Raw genomic sequence first — 24710 nt, 5'->3', positions numbered from 1 at the left:
GCGAGTTGTAAATGAAATGCAAACAATAACCGTCTCGCTCTGATCCGTTATTCTGAGGGTAGAGCGCTAATTAGTCGGCGGGCAAAGCAAACGTTTGCCTGGAATATCTAGGGATAGGCTGTTCCGGAATCAGTGACGCTGGAAGTTACTTCAGTATAATTTAAAGACAGAACATGTATTAAGTAGATGTGATTTCGGCAGATATAGGACTACTAAAGGCCGGTCTGTGAGCACGTAGAATTTTGTCCAATGACCCCAAGCTACCCATCCTTATCGCTCGCGCGTAATTAGGTTGCTGTCGCGATTCACATTCACTGCGGGCACCCGTCGAACAGTCGCAACAGCAATATAATTATGCGCAAGCGATAAGGATGGGTAGCTTGGGGTCATTGGACAAAATTCTACGTGCTCACAGACCAGAATATACCACCTACGTTGGGGTTGGAGTATTCCTATATCTGCCGAAATCACGTTAGAGCACATAGCTCGATTCATAAGACGTAGTGTGGGCAGGCCTCCCAATAGGTGGACCGACGATCTGGTGAAGGTCGCGAGAAGTACCTGGATGTAGGCAGCGCAAGGACCGGTCGCCATGGAAATCCTTGGGGGAGGTCTTTCTCCAATAGTAGACGTCATTTAACTAAAACGAAAGAAATAACTTTTCCTGTGCAGTCGTAAAAGGCGATATCCCCAGTTTGCCTACTTGGTAAATAGCAGTCGTGCTCCTGCAGTAGTAACTAAATGACCTGATGATATGCATCAAACTGTAGTTTTACAGACCTGATTAACATATCTGATTGACAGACCTCTTTATCTGGTAAGTAAAGTGACGAAAAAATGTCTTTCATGCTTGTAGAATAACACAAGATTCCTAGAAGGAACATTTAAGCTCTATGCTTTGAAACTATGCTTCTATTTACCGAATATCTTCGTCGGCTACTCTCGATTAATCCCGCCATTACGATATTTGCGCGGGAACTAATTGGATCGGCGTACATTTTAGATTGGCTGATCTGGCGGCCATTATTTAGTGATGAGTCAACATTGGCGCCCAACGTGGTGGTAATTAAGCCTTTGATTTTTGGATCGCAATTAATTTATTAATTAAACATTACAGTATTCATATTTTACACTCAATCTGATTTGCTTTGCTTTACTTTAATAAAAGTATTTTTTATAATATTTTAAATTGGCGCCCAACATGGGGCTTATATGGACATACATACAATATTTATTTTATTTGTATCTGAATTGCCATAATTATTTACTTTAATCAATTCCTTAGTTAATAACAATTATATTATTTCTTAAGCATTTTTTCAGCCTTTTTTCAAAGTGGCGCCCAACGTGGTGTCTCAAAGATGTCTACTTAAAGTCAAATAACGGTAATTTTAGTAAAATGAAAGACACGACGTAAAATAAACGACAGAAAGCCAAACAAGACGTCTTTGCGTTGGACAATCCGAGCTTTTTAAAAATGCTCAACGTCTCTGGAGTATCCTTTTACAAGAACGCAAAGATTTTAAGTGTCTTTTTTATGACAAAAGCTTCTAGAAATACGTCTAAGATTCACGCCCGTATTTACAAACGATGCTTGCTTATGTGAAGCAGCAAATCGAACGCTCAGCGTTGAATAGAGCTCTGTGATTGGTTCGTGTGTCACCCACTCACCCTGTGCGTCCACGCGCACTGTGAGACCTCATAGTAGCGTTTGTGAATACGGGTGTCACTCTATTTAACGTAACTCCACTGAAATAGAGAAACACGGGGCTCAACGTGACATTTTTATGAGTTACATTATACAAATATACCTACATAATATGCAAGTGCTTGACGTTTCATATAAAAATGTCGCGTAGACGCTCTTTCGTTCTCTATTTCAGTTGAAATGGAACGCGAAAGTTTAAAATCTTGTGTAACTCCACTGATTTTTAGAAACGAGTGTCATCAATTGTCAACAAACGATAAAAGGGAGGAGGGGCAACTATTCAAACTGGAAAATTTTATATTATTGGCCGAGTACAATCAGTACCCTGGGGACGATATCAGAGCGATTCGTACCGTTTGTGAGTGAAGTGATTACCCATAGAGGCCGTTTGCTCGCCCTCCCATGGGAGAAGGGCATGGAAGAATTCGCCGTCTCTCGCATTGTTTAATATTTATGACACTTGATGAAAGTCACTCGATTTAGGCGATTGATTCGCTTGTTTGTGGTTTTTATTAGTCTATGGTAATATTCTTTATGATCTTTTAAATAAAATGAACCATTTATATTATTGGTGCGTTTTTTTATGAAAGAGATATACATAGCTCACTAGAGGCTGCCCGCGACTTCGTTCGCGTGGATCCCGTTTTTATCCCCTTAGAGGTTGAATTTTGCAAATTCCCGTCTTAGTGAGCACCTACGTTCTAAAAAAGGAACCCCCATGCAAAATTTAAGACTCCTTGCACTTACAGTTTCTGAGATTTCGTTATGAGTGAGTGAGTGACCTTTCGCTTTTTTTATAGATATAGCTCAAGCTCATGACATACACATAGCTCAGAACTGCCATAAAAATCGATGGGAAGTTATGATTTTGTATGTTCGTAATATTTTCTTTGATTTTCGCAACTTTTGACAATAAAATTGTCATTCTTATAAAGCCGTTTTCTGACACATTCACTGGCTCATACATATGAATAACAACAATACTTTAATACAATACAGCGCATATTAATCCCCGAAGGGTGTTTCGAGTCCGGCGTGACGGCGTAATCCGGCGCGCTCACACGGAATGCGCGATGAGGCGGCGGCGGCGGCGTAAGCCCGCCTTTTGCGGCGATTAGCGTTGCATTAACGTAATTAGCTGGATGAGCGGTTTTTGATCGTTTTTGTAACACAATTATGATTAAGCTACAGCTGAAAGTAGCTTGTTTTGTAATAAACAATCACTATTTTTCACTCCTCAGCAACTTATAGAATTATGTGAACAACAAGATTAGCCAATAAAAAAACCGGCTCCAAAAAAATGCACTAAAAAGTAGAAAAATAATTATGTTGTTTATTTAAGGACAAATATATTATGATGATGATTGAACATTATCTTCCTGCGATGTTTCCCACTTCGTATAAAAAGCCTCTGTCTGATTTTGAGATGGTTAAAAAAACGCTATGAATGAAATTAAAACAATTTGTTATTGTAGATACAACTAACGTTAAATAAATAAATAGCTCACGGAAAGAGTGTTACTCTTTCTCGTCTGTGAGCTATAAAATGAAATGTTTAATAAGCAATAAGTAGTTTAATTATTGGGAGAGGCCTACGTTTAGCAGTGGACGTCTTATAGCCAAAATAATGATGATGATGAAGTAGTTTCTGAAAAAAAAACCTGTGTGAGATGAACAGACAGGTAAAAACGTAGGAGGAATCGTTATGAAAAATCCCAAAATCATTATCAGTATAAAATAACTACTAGACTTGTACTCCAGAGCCCTATCCCAGCAAACGAGCACACAAAGACAGGAATAAACACAGTGTTTGTGTACAAATCCCGGTGTGCAGCGGAGCGCGACAGTTTAACGAGCGTTGGAACGTGTGATAGGCTGCCCGCACACTGCAGCTAGCGGAGCGGAGAACCTCCGCTTAGAATTAGGTTTGTTATCGAACGCTGTCGCATGAAACATCTGGAGCCAGCGGAACGGAGAGAAACCTCCGTTTGGAATTAGGCTTGTTATGGAACGCTGTCGAATAAGACTTTGTACGTAACAAAGGGAGCAATAAATACAGAGTGTTCGGTTTAAAATCCTGGATGGTGTGCTGTCGAGTGCGACAATTTAACGAGGACATAGAGCGGTCTAGTTGCATTTTTAGAGCAAGCGAAACTGAAAAAATAAAATGGTGCCCTACAATCCATTACAAATGTGTTATTGATAGACTTTGTTAGTTTTTAACTAGTCTTAAGACATTGTTTGTATCCTAGAGTAGGGAGATTTGTACGTTATTAAAATAATCAGCTGCATTGAGTTAAAATTATGCGTCTGTATCAAATTGGCACACGTGTGCCATCATCAGTAACCATTTATTGTTTATCTATTTATTTTAAACTTACATGCACATAAAACACAGTACCTGAGGTGGACTTAATGCCATCTAACCAGGTACATAACCATGTCTAGGTACATTTCTCTGGCAAATAAGTTCTCCGTTACATCTCTCCGCTCGCCCTAGTGGACAAGCAGCCTAACGATCGAGTGTTTACTCAGGACGCGACAGAACATGGATGACAAATATCGCGAGATATTAAATACCGGTATATTGGAGGTTTATTTGAATAACGTCAATTCCATTGCCGAGTGATTGGAGATTTTATATTTATTGAACTGAATTTTTTAAGTTATTTTTTTGGCGTTGCCCACTCCACTTAGAAAGAAATAATCCTGTTGGAGTTCAACAAGTTTAAAAGGGGAATAATGCCACCAAGGAAATTACAAGCGATGAAAGACTGAAAAATATGTATTTCATCAGATGAGACCAAGCCAAGAGAATCCTTCTGGATTAAAAAATTATGAAAATAGCGTAATTTTTGTACGTCTGTAACTGCTAGTTCATATTATTATAATCAACATAAATGTCACTTCCAAAACTTACTGTTTTAATAGTTGTTGCCTTAGGCAGTTCGATTTTTTCAAGTTATTTATAATTTTCAAATTACTGTTTTAAGTACTTATCCGTAAGTATAATTTTAGACCGCTCTGATTAAAAAACTTGTAAGTGGAGCTACCAAGTAGTTATCTGTATACGATTTGTTTATTTTGTTCTCAGTCTGTATCCAAAAATATTGTATTCTTCTACTAGAAAGGGCTAGTTTTCAATAATTTAAACAAATCCAGCTCCTTGTAAGATTTCGTCCGAAATTAGTCACAAGACCGCACCATTGCAGTGCCAACAGCGCGATTTGCACAGCGCCCGCGGGACCTTAAGTGAATGAGTGTTTGCAAGACGACCCGAAGGTTGTCAGCCTGCATAATTTACACGCGTTTTTGAGTCTCTGAGCCATTGTCGTGGTTTACGTAATTGAGGGTAGCGAGTAGATAATACCTATCATATTTTTTTAATAGCAATTTGAAGCATGTTTGATTTCATTTTAATTAGGTATCGATCAATTGTTAATCCAACATGACATAAAATAAAATTTTACAAAATTGAGAATTTTAGCGCGTTATTTATGTAATTGGAAAGTATCACGTTTTAATACATAGGAAATCTCAAATTCATAGGAAATTATTAATACAATTTTATTAATAAACCAATAAGTTAATATCAGATTAATGGGAAAATATCGCAAAATATTGCCATTTTAATAATTACATTGGCAAAGTTACTCAATTTAAATACGACAATACACTGAATTGCAGATACACAAAACCTATTGATTCAGAATACGCAAATAAAGCACATTCAATTAATCCGTTGCAACCGTAATACTTTCCGCGCAACAAACGCGAGCTCCTGTCGAAAATTCCGCGGCAATCACACCTATCGGCCGCACTTCTCTTGCGGATATAAAGGCGGGCGCACGCTCTGCGCTCCACAGTCCACCGTGGACCCGCGCGCGAGTATGTTGTCTCTGTACCGCGCGTGGCTGGGCCCGGGGCCCTGCGTGGCGCGCCCGGCGCCCCCTCCCGGGGCCCACCGGCCTGTACCGAGGCGGGCCCGGCCTACGACACCTCCGCCGGAGTCCCCACCGCCTCCATCGCCAGGATCTACCACCTCCAGCGAGTTGGACGTCGAACACGTTGAGGAAACACCTCGTCCTGCTTCTAACACTGTATTGGATATCGCTTCCTGCGACGGGCCTGTGCGTTTCAGTCGAGTGCTCAACGTTGCTTGGAGAGAGAAAAATACGCCGGAACGCGGCTGGCCCTGCCGCCACCGTAAGACCCAGAAGCCGACCCTGCACTACTACCCCTGCAAGACCTGTGGCTCGAAGTTTCCTTCCTACTACTTCGTGCATAAGCATCGCAAGCGCTGCCACGCGGAGGAGCCCGACGAGCCAGCACCTTCGACATCCAAAGCGTGAAGAGACAGTGGTTTTTAAAACATATCAGTGCGGTCAACAGACGAGCTTGTAGAGTAACGGAGTAATCGAAGGATTAGATTTTTCCAATTCGAAATTTGATTATTTGATTTTGATTTGAGGATGAACGGATGAAATCGCGTTCGTGATCAAGCGATTGGTGTAGGTTATGGACATTTAGTGAGTTTGATTGTAATGTTATTGTAATAAATGTTTATGAATTTAGGTGGTGTTTAATTTAATCACTTGTTAACGCAGTGATTGTTGGTTTAATGGATCTATAAAGGTAGTGTGTTAATTTTAATTATACCTAGATTACAGTCGAGGATATTTTTAAATTATTTAATCATTATATTTGTATAAGGTGACAGCGACGAGTTCAATAAATGAAATATTTGCTGATAAAATGTAACATTATTCAACTTTTTTGTCTGAAAAGATTTTTAAGATTATCTTCCATATTATTACGAAGTTTTGATTACAATATGCACTAATTAACTAAATTAACAATCGCGAATGAGCAAGCAAGTTTTATATGGGTTCGAATATTATCCTGATTACAACCTGTTATAATATAATACCTCGAAAAAGTATTATTTACTTAGCATTTCGAGTATTGGGTATTTGGTTTTTTGATTCATTCGCATTTCATAAATATGAAGATGATTATGAGACAACCTAAATATATTTTAAATGATTAAGGCATAGAAAAATGGCAAAAAGTTATAAAAAAAATCTAAAAATTTTAGTAGATACAATAATGTGTAACACGATTCTAAATCTGACTGCTCAAAAGTAACTTCCTTGATGCACCATAACTTCTGCGGTAATTACGCAGTCAAAATATCCTGAAATAATGTCTCCACCAACCTGTCTCCGGCGTCGGCGGCGGTTGCGTCGGCGTCGGCGGCGGCTGCGGCGTCGGCGGCGCGCTTCCCGGCGGCGGCGTGGGGATGGACGACACCGCCGCCGCCGAAAGCGAGACGGGCGCCGGCGATGATGCTGCCGGAGCGACGGTAGCGGGCGCCAGGCTGGTCGCTGGCAGCGGGGAGGGCACGCTGGTGGGTGATGATGATGTCTGTTGGAGAGATGAGCTGTTAGTGATAGTTCATACTGCTAATCGTGTCACAGGATGACAACAGAAGGAAAATCGAGAGCATAAAGAAACATATCGGGGGACAGAGAAACTCTTGGTATAAACACTATAATCGTGTAGGCATTTGATAAATTTTTATGAAAATTAACAACCGCATTAAATCATTTAGGTTCTTTCTCTTATTTGTCATTAATTCTTTTATATCTTTTATAGAGATTAAATAAAGCAGACATTCAGTATATAGGTTGGAATAGAATAAGTCCTTAAAATTTCACTGGACAAGAAGTTTATTCTATTAATAATGGTTAACCCTCTCAGCTCATAAAATACACATAAGTTAACCTAAATCAAAAATATACCTCCCAAGTAAGAATACCTAACAGTGTTACTGCAAATTTATAACGATACTTCCCTTTCCTGATTGCTGTGCCTTACAGACGGCTACATAGGAAAGGACATAAACAAATGATTGAGTATCAGCCACTCACCGTCACAACAGTCGTCGTCATCATCGCCTCACAAGTAGTCGGCGGCGGCATCGGCGGCAGCGGCGGTAGCGGCGTGTCCGGCGTGAGTTCCAGCGGCGGCGGCGTCGGCGGCGAGTCGGCGACCGACGGCGCGCCGCCGGGGGCTGACGACGCCGGCGGCGGGGATGGTATGAGAGGTGGCGTTCGGAGTTCCGTTCTGAGAAAGAAATGTAATATTAGAATATCATATCACTATGCTCTTAGGTTGACTGAAATAGTTTCACGCAATAGATTTTGCGATCCGAACACTCGCTCTGTTCAACTGAACTATAATAATAATGCAATCAATACACCTTGCTTTTGTTTAGTGAGACTTTGAAATTTTGGTCGCGAGAAAACTATACTCTGTAAGCCATCTAGCGCTGCATGTTTTATTAATTTGGTTAGACGACAGAACTAATGTTTTAGCGTTTAATTCTTTCCAAAATGGAGCAAGAATTTTGCTTACGATAGCTTCTTTAACCTTTATAACTCCATGCCATTAAGAGCGCTTTCACATTAGGGCGTGAGAAGCGCGACAGCAGCGTGGCAACGGCGTTTTTTATAATGAGAAGGCATGCATCAGCTATCACATAGTATAAAATTTTCGGCAGCGCGTCCGCCGCGCGTTTGTCGCGCTGCTAAATCGCCTAAACGTGAAAGCGCTCTAACACATGTTAATTCTCTTGTCAAATTCAAAATATAACAGCCAAAAAAGGCATCATCCTTTTTTTACATTTTTAAAGTAAGTCAAAGTTCTTCTATAGTAATCTGTTAACTTAAAATCACAGTATCACCGCCATTTTCCCATCCCCTCGCCCTTCAACCCTCGCGAGCCGCGGTCTAATTAGCCCGTCGAGTCGCGTAATTATGTTTGCCCAAACGATCCGCCGATCTGTATAATTGAACGATGAGCCGCGTTTTAGGGTTGAACGTGTTGGGGTGGGTCTTGGTTAAAAAGGAACACAGTTCGGCAGCTTATGATGTCCTAATGTTTTTGAAACAAAAATGTCCTGTCGACTGTATTTTATCGTCAGATAGTATATATTGCTAGAAATTTGACATCATACTAACTAATGTAAAAAAAATCTCGCGTCCCAGCAGTATTTGTAACAATACTCTTTGGAAACGTCTTATTTATTTATTTCGATGAGCGACATAATAAGCTTACAGAAAAACCAAAGCTTGAACTTTCTTTCTTCCTTGACCGATTCTTTTGAAATTGTGTGCGTATATTCAGTAGGTCTGAGAATAGGACGAACTATTTTCATAGCCCTAAGTGTTACCTAAAGGTTTTCACGGGTACGAAGTCGCGATTTCTTCAGGTAAAAGATATCTGACAAATGATTAACTACATATTTCTTCATATTGATGTTTAAAAATAGTTATCATTATGAAACCATTACGCTCAAAGCTAGGTAACTTTAAAATTATTTATCAGTCTCATAAATAATTGCAAGCGTTGATTACACCAATCGTAATTAATTAATAACTCGAACAAATAAACATCAAATTTTCACCGCGGCAAAATCAAACCGCAGCATTTAGCAAAAAAGCACCAAAAAGTTGCAACGTTGTCTGTGGTACAGCCAACAGTAGGTACAGTCAGCATCAATTAGTTCGTGACATCCAAAGTGACCAAAAAGTTGACAAGGCAACCTTATTCCAACTGTAACAAAGACGTGTTGCGAAATTTTTTTTATGCATTTGTTATGCAGGCAGGTATCTGACCACAATCGCACCTGATGTTAAGTGGGATGCAGTCTAGGACTTTGGGTGTCACGAACTATTTGACGCTGACTGTACATCAAGCTAAACTCTGTGACATGTTATGTAATTGCTATAGGTGCGTTATTGCAACAAAAGATATATCAAAATCAAAAATATTTTATTCAATTTTGACCACTGGTCATAAGTCATAAGTCATAAGTTTATTCCATTTAAAAACAATATACATTGTGTGTACATTGGTGGCACTTATGAACGTCAAATACAGTAAAAAAGGTAGCGCTTAAGGGGCACTTTACATGTCTCCTTATCTTTTGGGCCCTACCAGCGCTTCGAGACAAAAATAGTGCTGAGAAGAAACGCCGGAATAAATTGCCATATAGTCTGACATGATGTGGACTGTACAAAACCGTTATTTGCAGATCATTAAAATTTAGCCAATTAATACCCCAGCCAGGGGTAATTATACGCGGGGGGTAGGGGGAAGCAAACACAATCGAATTAATCCAACTTGCGGATTAAGGGAGCCTACACATTGCGACTTTTTTCAGCGATACACGCGTGTTTTATACCTTGATCACGCGTACCGAGGAAACGGGCGAGACAGTAAAATGTTTGCTAGGCCGAGAGAGTTGGGTGAGCAAGTCACCTACTCGAGCGCTAGGCCGAGCACTCGGCGTAATATTCATACACACCGAGTACTCGGCTTAGAGCATTGTCTCGCCCGTTTGCTCGGTACGTGTGATCAAGGCTTTACAGTCTGCGAATGTATCGCGATTGTTGCTGCTTTTAGTAACCCGTGTGTGTAAAGGTAGATGTTTTGCCACTGTATGGATGCTGCATCGCGACTGAGGACTTATTCCCATGGCAATCCAGTTTTCCAGGGTCCAGTAAAACTGGACTGTCGTGTGAGCACACACTTATGTGCGTTTAAAATTCGAATTTCAAACGGATCGGTTTTTTGCGGGACTCTACAAAAGGGATGTTCGTGTGAACGTTAAAACACGTATACCACTAAACGGGATCCTGCAAAAAAACGGGATGTCTCCATAGGAATACGCTCTGAATCGCGTTTGTATCGCTTTCAAAACTCGCAGTGTAAAAGGGCCCTAAGGCTTATGCAGTGATGGACGCAGCGTGTGATACAAAGCGTTTACAGCTTAATAAATAATAAAACAAATATTCCCGATCAGTGTATTCTGTTTGTATTTGTACCTGACTGTGGATAAAACATTGTCAATACGAACGATTTTATTGATGTTGACATGTAAAAGTTAAAATATAAAATTCGCATCCAGCAGTGTAACCATCCGAATATCTACAATCTGCTCAGAGGTCGTTAATTAATTTTTCCGAAACCACCAATCAAGGCAATGTACAATTAACAAAACGAAAACCGAACGTTGGGCACACAAAAAAGGCGTTTTTTGGTCACATCCCAAACATAATAGGCCAGCCCAGGCGCTCTCTCTAGTCATAATCTAGCTCTGTATTATGAAATAATATCATTCGTTCAAATAAATCTCTGCCTACACACTGATTAATTTCATGGTAAAACAAAAAAAAAATGTGAATATTACGGCATGAAATAATAAAAATCTAGTTTTTTGATCTCAGGTTACACCCAACCCCCCGTGGCCCAAGTCAAGGAGGGCTTAGACACCTTACACGTAAAATCAGTTTAAAGAGTAAGACACGAAACCAATAAATTAATGTATAAAAAGAAGTATCTAAGAACAAAGAACGAAAATATTTTTTCAGGCGTGAAATATCGAATTAAAAAAATAAAGTATAAAATTATTCGGGTCTATACTCAGAATGGACTAGCTGTTTTCCCTTTGTCATGCCCGCGCCGCCTCTGCGGGCATATTCCGCTTTCTCGATTGCCGGCTGCTTTTAATTAAGGCAATTAGAAAGATGGGCTCGCTGTTTGCGTAAAAATCTAAACAAGCCTTGTACGGTTACACTAGTGGCGGCCCGGTGTCGATAAACATCGGCTGTAGATTTATCGATACGCAAACACGACTCAGCCGAACGCTAATTGGCGCAATCGCAATAACCTGCATCGCAAATATTGACTGCGCGATGTTTCTATCGTTTTTTTTTTTGTTGTGAAACGCAACAGTATCGGGAGTTGATGTTTTATTGGTCCTTTGATACGTGGCAGTTTTAGATCGGAATAGATAGATGCTAGTGGTTTTAACTTGTGTTTTTATTTGGTCAGAATGTACATTGTACAGTGTATTCGAGAAATATTACCTACAGCTGCAGTGATTTTTACACCCGAAGAAAGAACTTTTAAGATTTCCCTGAGCCTTCAATTAGCACCTAATTTAGGCATGAGCGACAAAGACATGAAAAAACGTTACATAAAAAGTGACTTGAAAACTGCTAGGTGACAACTGGTGTACGTAGGGTAAGCGATTTTGTCACGGGCCGGTATATCTTACTGAAAACCTTTTAAACAGAAGAGAAAGTTGATTAGTTGAATAACCTTATGGGAAACAATGAAACAATTCAATAGAATGACATTATTCAAATAATCAAGAATCCACGATAAGACAAGCAAAATATCGACACAGCATCCTCCCTACCCCCGCGGGGGCATCTGCAAATAATCACGGGAGTGATTGTCAACACGCACGAATATAACGCGGGCATTATTCCCGTTTCCTTCGCAAAAACAAGCCCCCGCGGGAATGGGAGGCTCCAATCGAACGACGACAATCGAACAAATAAATTTATTTATTCCAGCAAATTACTTGGGACTTGTTTTTCTCATTATTCCGGGAAAATTCGGCTTATTTATAAGTCAAGGTGGGGCAAAACATTTTCAAAAACATTAACTGATACCTAACTACTAAAATACCTGTTTGTCGTTTTGTTATTTGAGACAGTCTCTAATTAGTACGTTTATTTCAGACAACAGATTTTCAATTATTTCAATTTCCCAGTAACTCAATGAGCCATTATACGATATTAGTAGAAGACGTGTGACATGGTAAAATCGAACCACATTTTTTTAAAGAATATTAGCAATATGTAAATACAAATCTATACTAATATTATAAAGCTGAAGAGTTTGTTTGTTTGTTTGTTTACTTGAACGCGCTAATCTCCGGAACTACTGGTCCGATTTGAAAAATTCTTTCAGTGTTAGATAGCCCATTTATCGAGGAAGGCTATAGGCTATACAACATCACGCTACGATTAATAGGAGCAGAGCAATAATGAAAAATGTTGCGAAAACGGGTTTTCACGCGTACGAAGTCGCGGGCACAGCTAGTTACTAATAATCCCATTAACCCCTCGTGGTAAGCTAAAATGCTTGTGTTACGAGTTTTGGAATATTTGACGGTCCTATTAAACATTGCTGGTATTAAGTACTGTACTACAATCTTGACCTAAAAACATAAATTCTATTTCCGCGCTTAGTATTAACCTTCATTCATATTTCAGCAAAAGAATTACAAAATTAAATTTAAAGATCAAAGCCTCATCGCTCAAGATAATATTAAATTGAAATGAACAATCGTAGCGATGTAAGAAAAAGGTCCAAGACTGTTTGAGAGTTGCCGGGTCGGAATCGAGGGGGTGGGGGGTGTATAAAAATGTGAATTTTAAACGATTAATCTCGAGATGAAATATCGAGTTATCCGGGGTGTTCAAACACAGCCGGAAACTCCTCTCTGGGTGCTTTTTAAAAATAAAATTCTCCCGCACATGAAGATTGATTTTGGTAATGCTGTGTGCTTATCTGAATTTCATGGGAGATAAGTGCATTGAAATTGTTTCAGGATCAAATCAACCCTTTTCAGGCGACTACGTTTGTAAGGAACCGTCAAAAATATTTTTCGTGTACATTTGCTATAATGATGGTTATTAGCAAATGATTGGCTTATAATAACTATTCTATTATAAAAATCATATCCAAAACAACGAATACACAAAAACGCCTATTTAACACATGAATTGTTGATTATATTATTAACCTTTAGTAATGAATTTATTGTTGCAATGCCCTAGCAAGATTCATTTCACGTAACGAGTCTACGTTTACGAAGTAAGAACTTTTTTATATCAGCATGAAGCAATAAAAACATCTGAATTTAACGCAAATATGGTATCCCCTTGCCTTTATGTCAAGAGGAATAATTGCCCAATCATTAAGTTGATATTTTTTAAATTTGAAGGTAGGCCATTATTCTATGGGTAGGCTACAAAATACTAGCTAGACGCCCAAAGCGGATTTTTCTCGAGCGCTTAAAAATTAACGTCTAAAGGCCAGAGCACACGCGCCGACCTCATCCATTTAAGGCGCATTACACACGGCGCGACTCCGACCCGCAAAAACTTCTTTAATAATTCAACAGAACAGAGAACGTTCTGTTGACACTATGTAATTAAAAAGCTCTCTCGGCACGATATTGATACAGAGGAAATTATATGATATTTTTTCCCGGTACCCGCTTTTTGTCGGGCTCTAGCGAAATTTGTATTTGTACAGTATCGATTGAAGGCCGTGTGTGATGTTGGATTGTAACGTAAAAAAATACGAATATTTAGAGGCGATTGGTTATGTTTATGTTGCTAACGACTTTACAGATCATGATTCAGATTTCAGATCAGATTTTATAGATAAAGATTTGAATATAATGACTAATTTAGAAGTGTTGAAAGTTCGTTTCTAACTCGCTTACGAATAAAAAGTTACACGCGCGTTGAACACTTGTTTAAAGTGATGTTTAGTATAAAAAATGCATTTTAAACGCATGTGTTCATTTATGAGTATTACGCGACATTTATGAGTAAGTTACTTCAGTCATCAGACTAAACCAGTTATCCGAACTCCCATGTCTCTCCCATACCTAATCGTAATCAGATTTTGTTTCTGAAAAATTGAGGCGTGTATAAATTCTCTGAAAGGTACGAATTCGGCGAAAAGGCTGCTTAATTTTGTAATATCCTAAAAATGACACTTTGATTGAACAAAAAAATACACGTGATACTGTGTGCCAGCCGCGTCACACAGAACAGTACCTAAAGGCTTCTCCAAACAGAACGCGTACTTAGCGCAATACGCAACGCTCTGTCGCGCTGTCGCAGCATTAGGATTGTGTGACGCCGGGTTCTAGATTCTAACAATACAAATTTATTTATTTATTTAAAGACTATAGTGCACACACAACAATGTTCCGTACAAATCGGCGCTATAGCGCGACGTTAGGTTAACGCTCTACGCCACGTAAGTACGCGTCCTGTTTGGAGAAGGCTTATGCTTCAACCACACCAACGCGATCATAGGGAAATGACAGGTCGCGTGAACTGTCATGGGTCGCGCGACCTGTCATTGGCCTTTGATCGCGCCGGCGATGGCGATCTGCACGCGTTGGTGTGGTTGAAGCTTTAACAGAACAGTGGGCGTACTGTAAGTTTACGTCAAACAGATTCGATGTCGACTGCGTACAAAAGTGACATTAAATGTATGACGGATTGTACAGCGCCCCTAGCGGAACTAAAATCTTACATATTATATTTTTTTAACGCGCAGTAAACTCACACGCTAAGAAACGCACTAGCGGTTAAACGCGCGGCTAGCGCATTTCCAGTTTAATATGCAACCGCTTGATTGTACGCACTAAACTGCCACAAAATTTCAATCAAACTGGTAAAGCGGCTAGCCGTGCGGTTAGCCGCCCCGCGGTTAACAGCTAGTGCGTAAGAGCCTTATACCTGTTTTCACCATCAATCCCTAATTTTTAAGTGAACCCTATGTAAACAAAGTTCCTGTTATTTCTTACCATAGGGGTCACTTAATAAAAATTAGGGTTTGATGGTAAAAACGGACATTAAACTCGTACGAAGAAAATCGGCAAGACCTGGAGCGAGATCAAGCGCGAAGCTCAAGACCGAACGAGATGGAGGACTGTTGTGGACGCCCTCTGCCCCATCTTGGGGACATAGGACCATAAGTCAAAGTCAAGGGAGACCGGGGCTGAAAGTGCCGGGGGTAAATTGTTCCGATGCAAAATATCTCGACAACAGAAAGAATTAGATATGTGATCGTATTATTTCGTATAATGCCTAACAGTTGGCCACATGCGACACCCCCGGCACTTTCAGCCCCGGTCTCCCCTAATTAAAGCCCTCAGAACCTAACAGAACAGAACAGAACAGAAGTTATTCGTAGCACGTACCTTGCAGGCTGCGGCGCCGCCGTGGGCAGGATGCAGGAGACTCCAGCAGCCAGCCCCGTCTCGTCCAAGCTCGGCTCCTTGTTGTCCACCGACCGCGCCGTCGCTCCTGCGAGACAAACGAAGACTTTATACTTGCTTACAATTTCTATACCTATCCTATGTCAGTCTGAGATTCTGATGATGATTCTAGCAATCAAAAGGCTCTTTTTATTTATAGATCCAAATAAATCCAACTGATTTTACAGATCACAAGATTGTTCAACGTCATTCTAGTCCAGATGACCCAAGTAAGTTTTAAATTAGCTGTAAAATATGTCTAAAATAATAAATTGTCAATCAATTGAGTATACAAAATCAATAACGAGTGAGCACGTGCCAAAAGCCCCTCGTTGGAAAGGGCCTCCGTCTGCTCTAAAAAAATGTAATGTCCCCGGTGCCCCCCTTTTTTCAGCGAAAAGGGCCTCCTTGATATCTAGGGATCAGCCGTGGGCCCTCAGTAGGTTTAATACAGTCCTGGTACGAAGTGGTTGAACCGCAGACCAAGTCCAAGATCCAAGTTTCCAAGTTAAAGTAGGACAGTATCTCGCGGCTCCGTTTCATTAAGCACCGGTGGACACCGTCGAGTTTTAATAGGTAGGTCCCTGAGAGTCCCACATAACCCACTGGCCGTCCCCATCGGCCAGTGGGCATACCCACAAATTATTTCCCGGCGTAAAAAGAAAGGTACTAGATAAGTGATCGGCCGATGGGGCAGCAAGGTTCTGGAGTGGAGGCCACGTACCGGAAAACGCAGCGTGAGACGTCCACCCACAAGGTGGACCGACGACCTGATAAAGGTAAAGTCCGGTCGCCGAGGACATATAATTTTGTCCAATGACTCCAAGCTACCCATTACGCATCCCTCTCCCTCGCGCGTAATAAAATTATACTGCTATCGCGCTCGCGCTCTCACTGCGGCCGCCCGTCGCAGTCGCGACAGCAATATAATTAGACGCAAGCGATAAGGACGGGTAGCTTGGGGTCATTGGAAGAAATTCTATCTGCTCGGCGACCAGACTTTAGCAGGTAGGCACTGGACCTGGCAGGGACTGGCTGGGACCTGGCAGACCTACCGTGCGAAGTGGAAGTCATTGGGGGAGGCCTATGTTCAGCAGTGGACGTCCTGTGGCTGAAATGATGATGATGATGAGACGGGTGCTTACCTTGCGACCTCTGGAGGCGCGTGGTGACGCCGGCGGGCAGGTCGGGCTCCGGCGCCGGCCGCGGCGGGTTCCGCGCGGAGCGGCGCTGGCGCGGCTTCCGCAACAACTGCTTGTAATTCTCAGCCTTCTTCGATAGGTAATAGAATCTAAAACAAAATACAACTGTTAACACCCCAATACTGTCTATTTTCATTATAATGGAACGTGAAAGCTTGTATAGTCTGGTCTTCGAGCACGTAGGATTTTGTCCAATGACCCCAAGCTCTCATCTTTATCGCTCGCGCGTAATTTTATTGCTGTCGCGACGGGCGCTTGCAGTAAGTGTGCGAGCGCGACAGCAACATTTAGTTTACTTTATAATCAATATTTACATTCGAAAAATCCGGCTCGAAGGACCAAATTTTCGCGTCCAAATCCAACAAATTACTAAGCATTAAATGGTGAAAGGTTTGGTTGGTTCACTTGGTTGTAATTAGTAAAATGGTTAACACACGACGTAGGTAACCGAACGTGGACTGACTTAGATATTACTGAAAAGGTTTTCAAGTCAAATTAGAAAATTTTGACAGTGTGCTTATGGGTGAAGTGAATTTACTGTTCGTACAAGTAATTAGGATAAATTCTCAGTTCTCACCTAACACAATCCCTGACACTCTTCCGGGGCAGAAAGGAGGCAATCTGGCCGAAGTTCTTGGGGTGCTGAAGGTATTTCTCGCGGAACACCTCCCGCTCTGATTGCGACCACACGTTGCGAAGTTGCAACTCCTTGTGCTCCGACTCCATGTCCATACACCGGCCTGGGGAAGAAAGGATGATTAGTATATCTAGAATTCTAGACATTTAAGCTGGCAGTTGACACTATAACACTTTGCGGGAGAAAATAGCAGGTTAGTATTTAGAATTTTAAATAATGCTCTATACTCCTGAACCGATTTTTGGATGGTAAACACATGTAAATATTTGTATCATAAAATTAATCAGAAAAGAGGTACCTATTGTCAAATAACTGCAATTAGGCGCCATTTTTCTATTATAGCGGCGCGCCCAGTAAATATAGCGTCAAAGTTGTGATTCGGATAAAGCACATCGAAATCTATAATATGAAGTTCAAAATTCCCAGAAAACTTTCCAGGTAAAACCTCCAAATGACGAGAACAAAAGCTCCATCTGGATATAAAAGCTAGGACTAAACGCGTAGTGATCTGAAACTGGGAGGTCCCTTTCTACAGTGTGCTTACCATGAGTTTACGTTAGGTGAGCTCGCTAGCGAATACGTCAAAAAATTCTATGAAGATTTTATTTCTTGAAAGTAGCCGCTAGAGGCGCTGCACAATATGTCATACATTTAAATGTCATTTTTTTACGCAGTCGCTAGCGAGCACACCTAACGTAAACTCATGGTAAGCACACAGAATAAATAAACCTTCATGGTTCTCGCGGTAGAAACTAGCGCCGCCACTCGGAATTATATACGACTTTCTCGCACCCCATTTATGAAGGACGCTCAATGCCATCTATCTGTGGATGCTGGCAACTCGACATTCCTAGTAATATGCTCTGTCTGGTAACTTTACAATGGATACAAAGTACTAACCGAAAATGTATGATGGCGCTAGTTCCGAGATTATATTAAAGTAACTAGCGGCCTCCCGCGACTTCGTACGCGTGTATCCCGTTTTACTTAGGGGTGGAGTTTCGTAAAATCCTTTCTTAGCGGATGTCTACGTCATAACATCTACCTGCATGCCTTTCAGTCCGATCCGTCCCAGTGGTTTGGGCTGTGCGTTGATAGATCACTATGTCAGTCAGTCAATCACCTTTGAGTTACAATATTAAGATAATGAAAGCTCGTAATCCACTCAATGGTGATTTCGCCATCTATAGCAGTTGTTGGGTAGAAAGATACAAAAGATAACAACAATGTTAACAGCATTGCTGTGTTACGGCAGTTAGAGTTAAAATAGCCTCTGTGGTTGAGGATCCCGGATAAAACTCGCTTTCACCTTCGGCCTAGTCATCACTTCCATCCATCCATGGATGGAAGACATCTCAATGTAGGCTAGAAATTTCCTCGTTGTGGTAAAAAAAATGATAAAAGCTGTTTCAACTTGTTCCCAGAAAAACATCATAGCAAATCTCATTTATTATGGACAGCATTAAATTTGGTACGAACGACCGAGGCCAGCGATCATCTCCATACAGGGTCATTTCGCCTGTTCGCGTCCATTTAGTTCAGTTGGCAAGTTTGACGGCGATAATAAAAATGCCACGCACTCATTTCTATGACAAATTTGTGTAATGTATTCATTATATATTCTATTTTAAGATTAACTTTCAGTTGTATTAGAAATATCTTGCGTTTTCTTTTTAAATAGATAAACTTCAGAATTAGGCGTTATACCCAGTTTGCGTCCACAAACTCCAAATTGCGTCCACCCGTGGACCATTTCGCGTCCAGCAGCTTAGAAAAGGAATATAGGGGTGATATTTTTAAGAATTAATAAAGAAAGATTGTATTTGAACAATTTCTTTATTTAACAATAAACTTAATTATTAAAAATCAACATTATCATCATTTAAAACTCACTTTAAAAAATAAAAATAATTCTTCTCAACATATTGGTTTAAGTAAAAAATTCTTTATTTCTGGCCAAACATTTTTCAAACAATTTTTGACCTGGACGATCATCTTTGAAATTATTTTTAAACTCTCCGTCTCGAATTATTTTTTGAATAGTATCCAACAATTCTTCCTTTTTACTGGAAATCCACATTTAGAGATGTTAAGAAGCCATTCATCTACTTTTGTATTATTGTTCCATTTTCTTCCCTAAACTTTGAATTTTTGACGAATTTCAATATCTAATCACTACATGACGTGACATATCATTGGAAAGAAGAGAAGCTAGAGATTTTTTTAAGATCATTGGCAATCCACTATCACCTTTAATTTTTTTTAAATCGATTTCCAAGTTGAAATTTTTATCGTGGTTTGTACCTTTGTTAAACTTTCGCGGCTCGTAACTAGCTATCCAATCATTATCTGGATCTGAAATTGAATTTATTTGACTAAAGACATATTCGATATTAATATCAAATAACAAAAGCGGTTAAAAACACGCGAGAAAAAAAATTTAGGCAGTTTTTAGGTCAAATTTTGGAAAAAAAATCAAAAACAAAAATATCAATTAAAATAAAAGTAGCTCACTTAAGGTCAGATGGGCGAACTTGTATTGTTAAAATGACCTTACCTACACACATTAATATTAAACAGTATGTTTTAAAATTTTTTTATAAGCGCAAGTATTTAACGAAAACAGTGGACGCAATTTGGTTTATTATTATAGAGGATAGGTATAGTTTGCGTCCATTGTGGACGCAAAGTGGAAGTTTTGTAAAATCGATGTAGTAATTCGCGTCCACCTTATTTTATTCGTTAAATATAAAAAACATTACCAAATTCATAATAAACATTATACCTTTTTTCATCATTAAACTGTAGAAATAGCTATCTATCCTAAAATCGACATAAAACAATATAAAACTTACCATCAAACACGCCGCTGCACACTAATTTTTATCTAAACATGCAGCGCATGTGAGCTTCCTTGTTGAACAGCCGAGACTAACTATTTTTCTAAACAGGAATGGTTGGACGCACAGGACTTTTGTCTATGTGTGCGTGCCTCTTATACATTGACGTATTAGCGGTAATGACTTTTCGTTTGATTGGTGTGTTAGTTGACTTGTTTTCGAGGATTTTTAAAAGGAGATCGGCAAAATGGACGCGAATTGGGCGATGGACGCGAACAGGCGAAATGACCCCAATAGACGTGTCTCTCAACTCAATGATTGCGTGTCTGAAAGTATTCCACATAAATAACGTCGGCACAAACACAAACAAGTGACCGATGACGTCACACTGTCAGCTGTTGTCGCGGTCAATGACGCTACTATACCTACTGACGATAATAATATCATTCTGAACGCGGTGGAGATTGCAAGCCGGCAAAGGGCCCGGGAATTCCTCCTAAAGATTGCAACCCGCCGCGGTATGTTTTTCTTGGAGGCCGGGCCCGGTTTGCAATCTCTAGAAAGCGGTATTATGTGCTCCAACTATTACTTTTATGGGCGAGACTGCATAATATCTAAATGCCACATTTTACCCTAAGCTAATAAGGCAAAATAACCTTATAGATAGAGAATAGAACAACGTCCCACTAGCAATTTTACTTACAAACACGCGCACGTCATCTTCAACTTTATCGCGCGCGTCGCTGTTTCAAAAACCGGGATAAAAACTATCCTATGTCCTTTCCCGGGACTCAAACTATCTCTATGCCAAATTTCATCAAAAACGGTTCAGTGGTTTAGGCGTGAAAACAAGACAGACAGACAGACAGAGTTACTTTCGCATTTATAATATTAGTAAGTATAGATTAATTCTTAACTGACTGATATGGGTCATCATAAAACTTATAGGTAGGTATCCATACCAAGGCCAAGGTTGATTGAGACTTGAGACACAAGTGAGCAACCCATCTTTATATCGACGAGACACAAGAGTTCAATACTTTTCGAAGGACGTTCACAACAAACGTAAATAAACGTGACCTATTTGTGTGACGTCACATCCATCAGCTGTATGTCGCGGTCAATAACCCCGACTGCACTTTCCAGATGTACTGAGGTTGAACTTGGCGATCTTTCGTATACATAAGTAAGAAGGAAGGATACTTTTTTACGTGGTCTTTTTGTCATCACAAACCTTGGGAATATCCCTATGTATGGCACCACAACTACGTAAATGTCCAGTAGACAATAGGTGACAAAAAAATGACGAAAATAGAAATCGTAAGCAAAATGTCGATCGCTAAGCGGTAAGTGCTATCACTGCTATAGATGACTCACGCTGAACTGTCCCACCAAACTCAATGACAGGGGGGCGCTACCATCGTTCAACTATATGGTTTCCAACATGGCAAAAATGCCCTGCCGCTGGAGCCCCGCTGTCAATGTCATGGATAGGACAGTTCAGCAGTATATTGGAACTATAAAAAGATGTATGAAAAACGTCACTATGGAAGTTAGCAAACGTGTCCTCGCCGAAAACAGCCGAAAGTTTTCAGCAGTTGCCATAGCAATCGCCATTTTGCTTACAATTTCTATTTTTGGCCAAACACATCCAATGTCGCACATTTTGCGTCACATAAGCCTAGCATTTGGCGCAACTTTATGGCGTCATGTTTGAGGATATTTTGTGCCCAAAACTATCAGGGATTTCAACTTAGCCACCGTTTACACACTACGACAGCAAAAACACGTGACTGTGACGTCACTGCATCAGCTGTTCGCGGTCAACGACCCCTTACACTACGCTGTCGGGAATCGAGTGGGATTCCCGCGCCCGTCTCGTCTATGACCTTAGCGACGCGTGGGCGATATTGAAGTCTGCACGGTTGGTTTCGACGCGAGACCAGAGTAAATACAAATGAGTAGGTCATCTTCATAGAAACGCACCGAGCGTGGTTTGTTTGTGAGCGCGCGCCAATACGTATGCGGCGCGCACGCACACACTGACAAAATTCGGAGCAACTCACCGCTAATTCACGCAAAATTTTGTCAGTGTGTGCGTGCGCGCCGCATACGTGTTGGCGCGCTCATAAACAAAACACGCTCGGGCGTTTCTATGAAGATGACCTACTCATTCGTATTTACTCTGGTCTCGCGCTGGGCATGCAGACGGGCTACGAGGCGTGCAGACGGGCTACGGGGCGTGCAGACGGGCTACGGGGCGTGCAGACGGGCTACTCACGGTTGGTGTCGACGTAGACGGGCGCGGTGTCGCGCGGGCGTGCAGACGGGCTCCGGGGCGTGCAGACGGGCTACTCACGGTTGGTGTCGACGTAGACGGGCGCGGTGTCGCGCGGGCGTGCAGACGGGCTCCGGGGCGTGCAGACGGGCTACTCACGGTTGGTGTCGACGTAGACGGGCGCGGTGTCGCGCGGGTCGCGCAGCAGCGGCGGCACGACGGTGAGCGCGCGCATCTTCTTGTCCTCGTGCTCCTGTTCGTGCAGCCCGTCCGCGATCTCCTCGAGCTCGGCCTCGGACTTCACGCGCGCGCCGAGCCGGTTGACGATATTTTGTGCCCAAAACTATCAGGGATTTCAACTTTGCCACCATTTTCACACTTAACAGAAACACGTGACTGTGACGTCACTGCATCAGCTGTTCACGGTCGACGACCCCTTACACTACGCTGTCGGGAATCGAGTGGGGTTCCCGCGCCCGTCTCGTCTATGACCTTAGCGACGCGTGGGCGATATTGAAGTCTGCACGGTTGGTTTCGACGCGAGACCAGAGTAAATACAAATGAGAAGGTCATCTTCATAGAAACGCACCGAGCGTGGTTTGTTTGTGAGCGCGCGCCAATACGTATGCGGCGCGCACGCACACACTAACAAAATTCGGGGCAACTCACCGCTAATCCACGCAAAATTTTGTCAGTGTGTGCGTGCGCGCCGCATACGTGTTGGCGCGCTCATAAACAAAACACGCTCGGGCGTTTCTATGAAGATGACCTACTCATTCGTATTTACTCTGGTCTCGCGCTGGGCATGCAGACGGGCTACGAGGCGTGCAGACGGGCTACGGGGCGTGCAGACGGGCTACGGGGCGTGCAGACGGGCTACGGGGCGTGCAGACGGGCTACGGGGCGTGCAGACGGGCTACTCACGGTTGGTGTCGACGTAGACGGGCGCGGTGTCGCGGCGGGCGTGCAGACGGGCTCCGGGGCGTGCAGACGGGCTACTCACGGTTGGTGTCGACGTAGACGGGCGCGGTGTCGCGCGGGCGTGCAGACGGGCTCCGGGGCGTGCAGACGGGCTACTCACGGTTGGTGTCGACGTAGACGGGCGCGGTGTCGCGCGGGCGTGCAGACGGGCTCCGGGGCGTGCAGACGGGCTACTCACGGTTGGTGTCGACGTAGACGGGCGCGGTGTCGCGCGGGTCGCGCAGCAGCGGCGGCACGACGGTGAGCGCGCGCATCTTCTTGTCCTCGTGCTCTTGTTCGTGCAGCCCGTCCGCGATCTCCTCGAGCTCGGCCTCGGACTTCACGCGCGCGCCGAGCCGGTTGACGATATTTTGTGCCCAAAACTATCAGGGATTTCAACTTTGCCACCATTTTCACACTTAACAGAAACACTTGACTGTGACGTCACTGCATCAGCTGTTCGCGGTCGACGACCCCTTACGCTACGCTGTCGGGAATCGAGTGGGGTTCCCGCGCGCGTCTCGTCTATGACCTTAGCGACGCGTGGGCGATATTGAAGTCTGCACGGTTGGTTTCGACGCGAGACCAGAGTAAATACAAATGAGAAGGTCATCTTCATAGAAACGCACCGAGCGTGGTTTGTTTGTGAGCGCGCGCCAATACGTATGCGGCGCGCACGCACACACTGACAAAATTCGGGGCAACTCACCGCTAATTCACGCAAAATTTTGTCAGTGTGTGCGTGCGCGCCGCATACGTGATTCCAAGTGTTCACGTACGAAACGCACGTGCGGTCTAACTAGCGGGCAAGCTAGCGACTGGCGCGCGCGTTTCACTCGCGACGTCAGGTAAGTTCAACCAGTTTGAACTTGTCGCTAGAAACGATAGTACGTCACACTGGCGCGAACGCCTGGTCGTCAATGTGAACACGAGCTCGCGACGTTTCCCGCGCCCGCGCCCGCCCCCGCGTACCTACGTGAACAAGCACTTATTAGATTTATTTACTCACGGTTGGTGTCGACGTAGACGGGCGCGGTGTCGCGCGGGCGTGCAGACGGGCTACGAGGCGTGCAGACGGGCTACGGGGCGTGCAGACGGGCTACGGGGCGTGCAGACGGGCTCCGGAGCGTGCAGACGGGCTCCGGGGCGTGC

General features: G+C 42.5%; 1 protein-coding gene across 1 annotated transcript in view; it reads right to left on the bottom strand.

Annotated features, from left to right (window-relative positions):
• Nucleotides 1–6471: 6471 nt before the first annotated feature.
• Nucleotides 6472–24710, bottom strand: part of LOC135082420 (nuclear receptor corepressor 1-like) — a 60974-nt gene continuing 42735 nt past the window's right edge. Inside the window, exons 11-20 of the mRNA XM_063977215.1 lie at nt 24188–24243; nt 23758–23941; nt 23523–23593; nt 22758–22941; nt 17421–17583; nt 16787–16932; nt 15585–15690; nt 7642–7837; nt 6928–7135; nt 6472–6488 (exon numbers count right to left, since the gene is read on the bottom strand). Of these exons, the coding sequence (XP_063833285.1) occupies nt 6472–6488; nt 6928–7135; nt 7642–7837; nt 15585–15690; nt 16787–16932; nt 17421–17583; nt 22758–22941; nt 23523–23593; nt 23758–23941; nt 24188–24243 (1331 nt within the window). The remainder of the gene's footprint in view (nt 6489–6927; nt 7136–7641; nt 7838–15584; nt 15691–16786; nt 16933–17420; nt 17584–22757; nt 22942–23522; nt 23594–23757; nt 23942–24187; nt 24244–24710) is intronic.

Source organism: Ostrinia nubilalis, chromosome 21, assembly GCF_963855985.1.
Source record: "Ostrinia nubilalis chromosome 21, ilOstNubi1.1, whole genome shotgun sequence".
NCBI classification, from domain to species: domain Eukaryota; kingdom Metazoa; phylum Arthropoda; class Insecta; order Lepidoptera; family Crambidae; genus Ostrinia; species Ostrinia nubilalis.
Note: the sequence above shows the minus strand (reverse complement) of the source record. Positions and strands in the feature narration are given on the sequence as shown.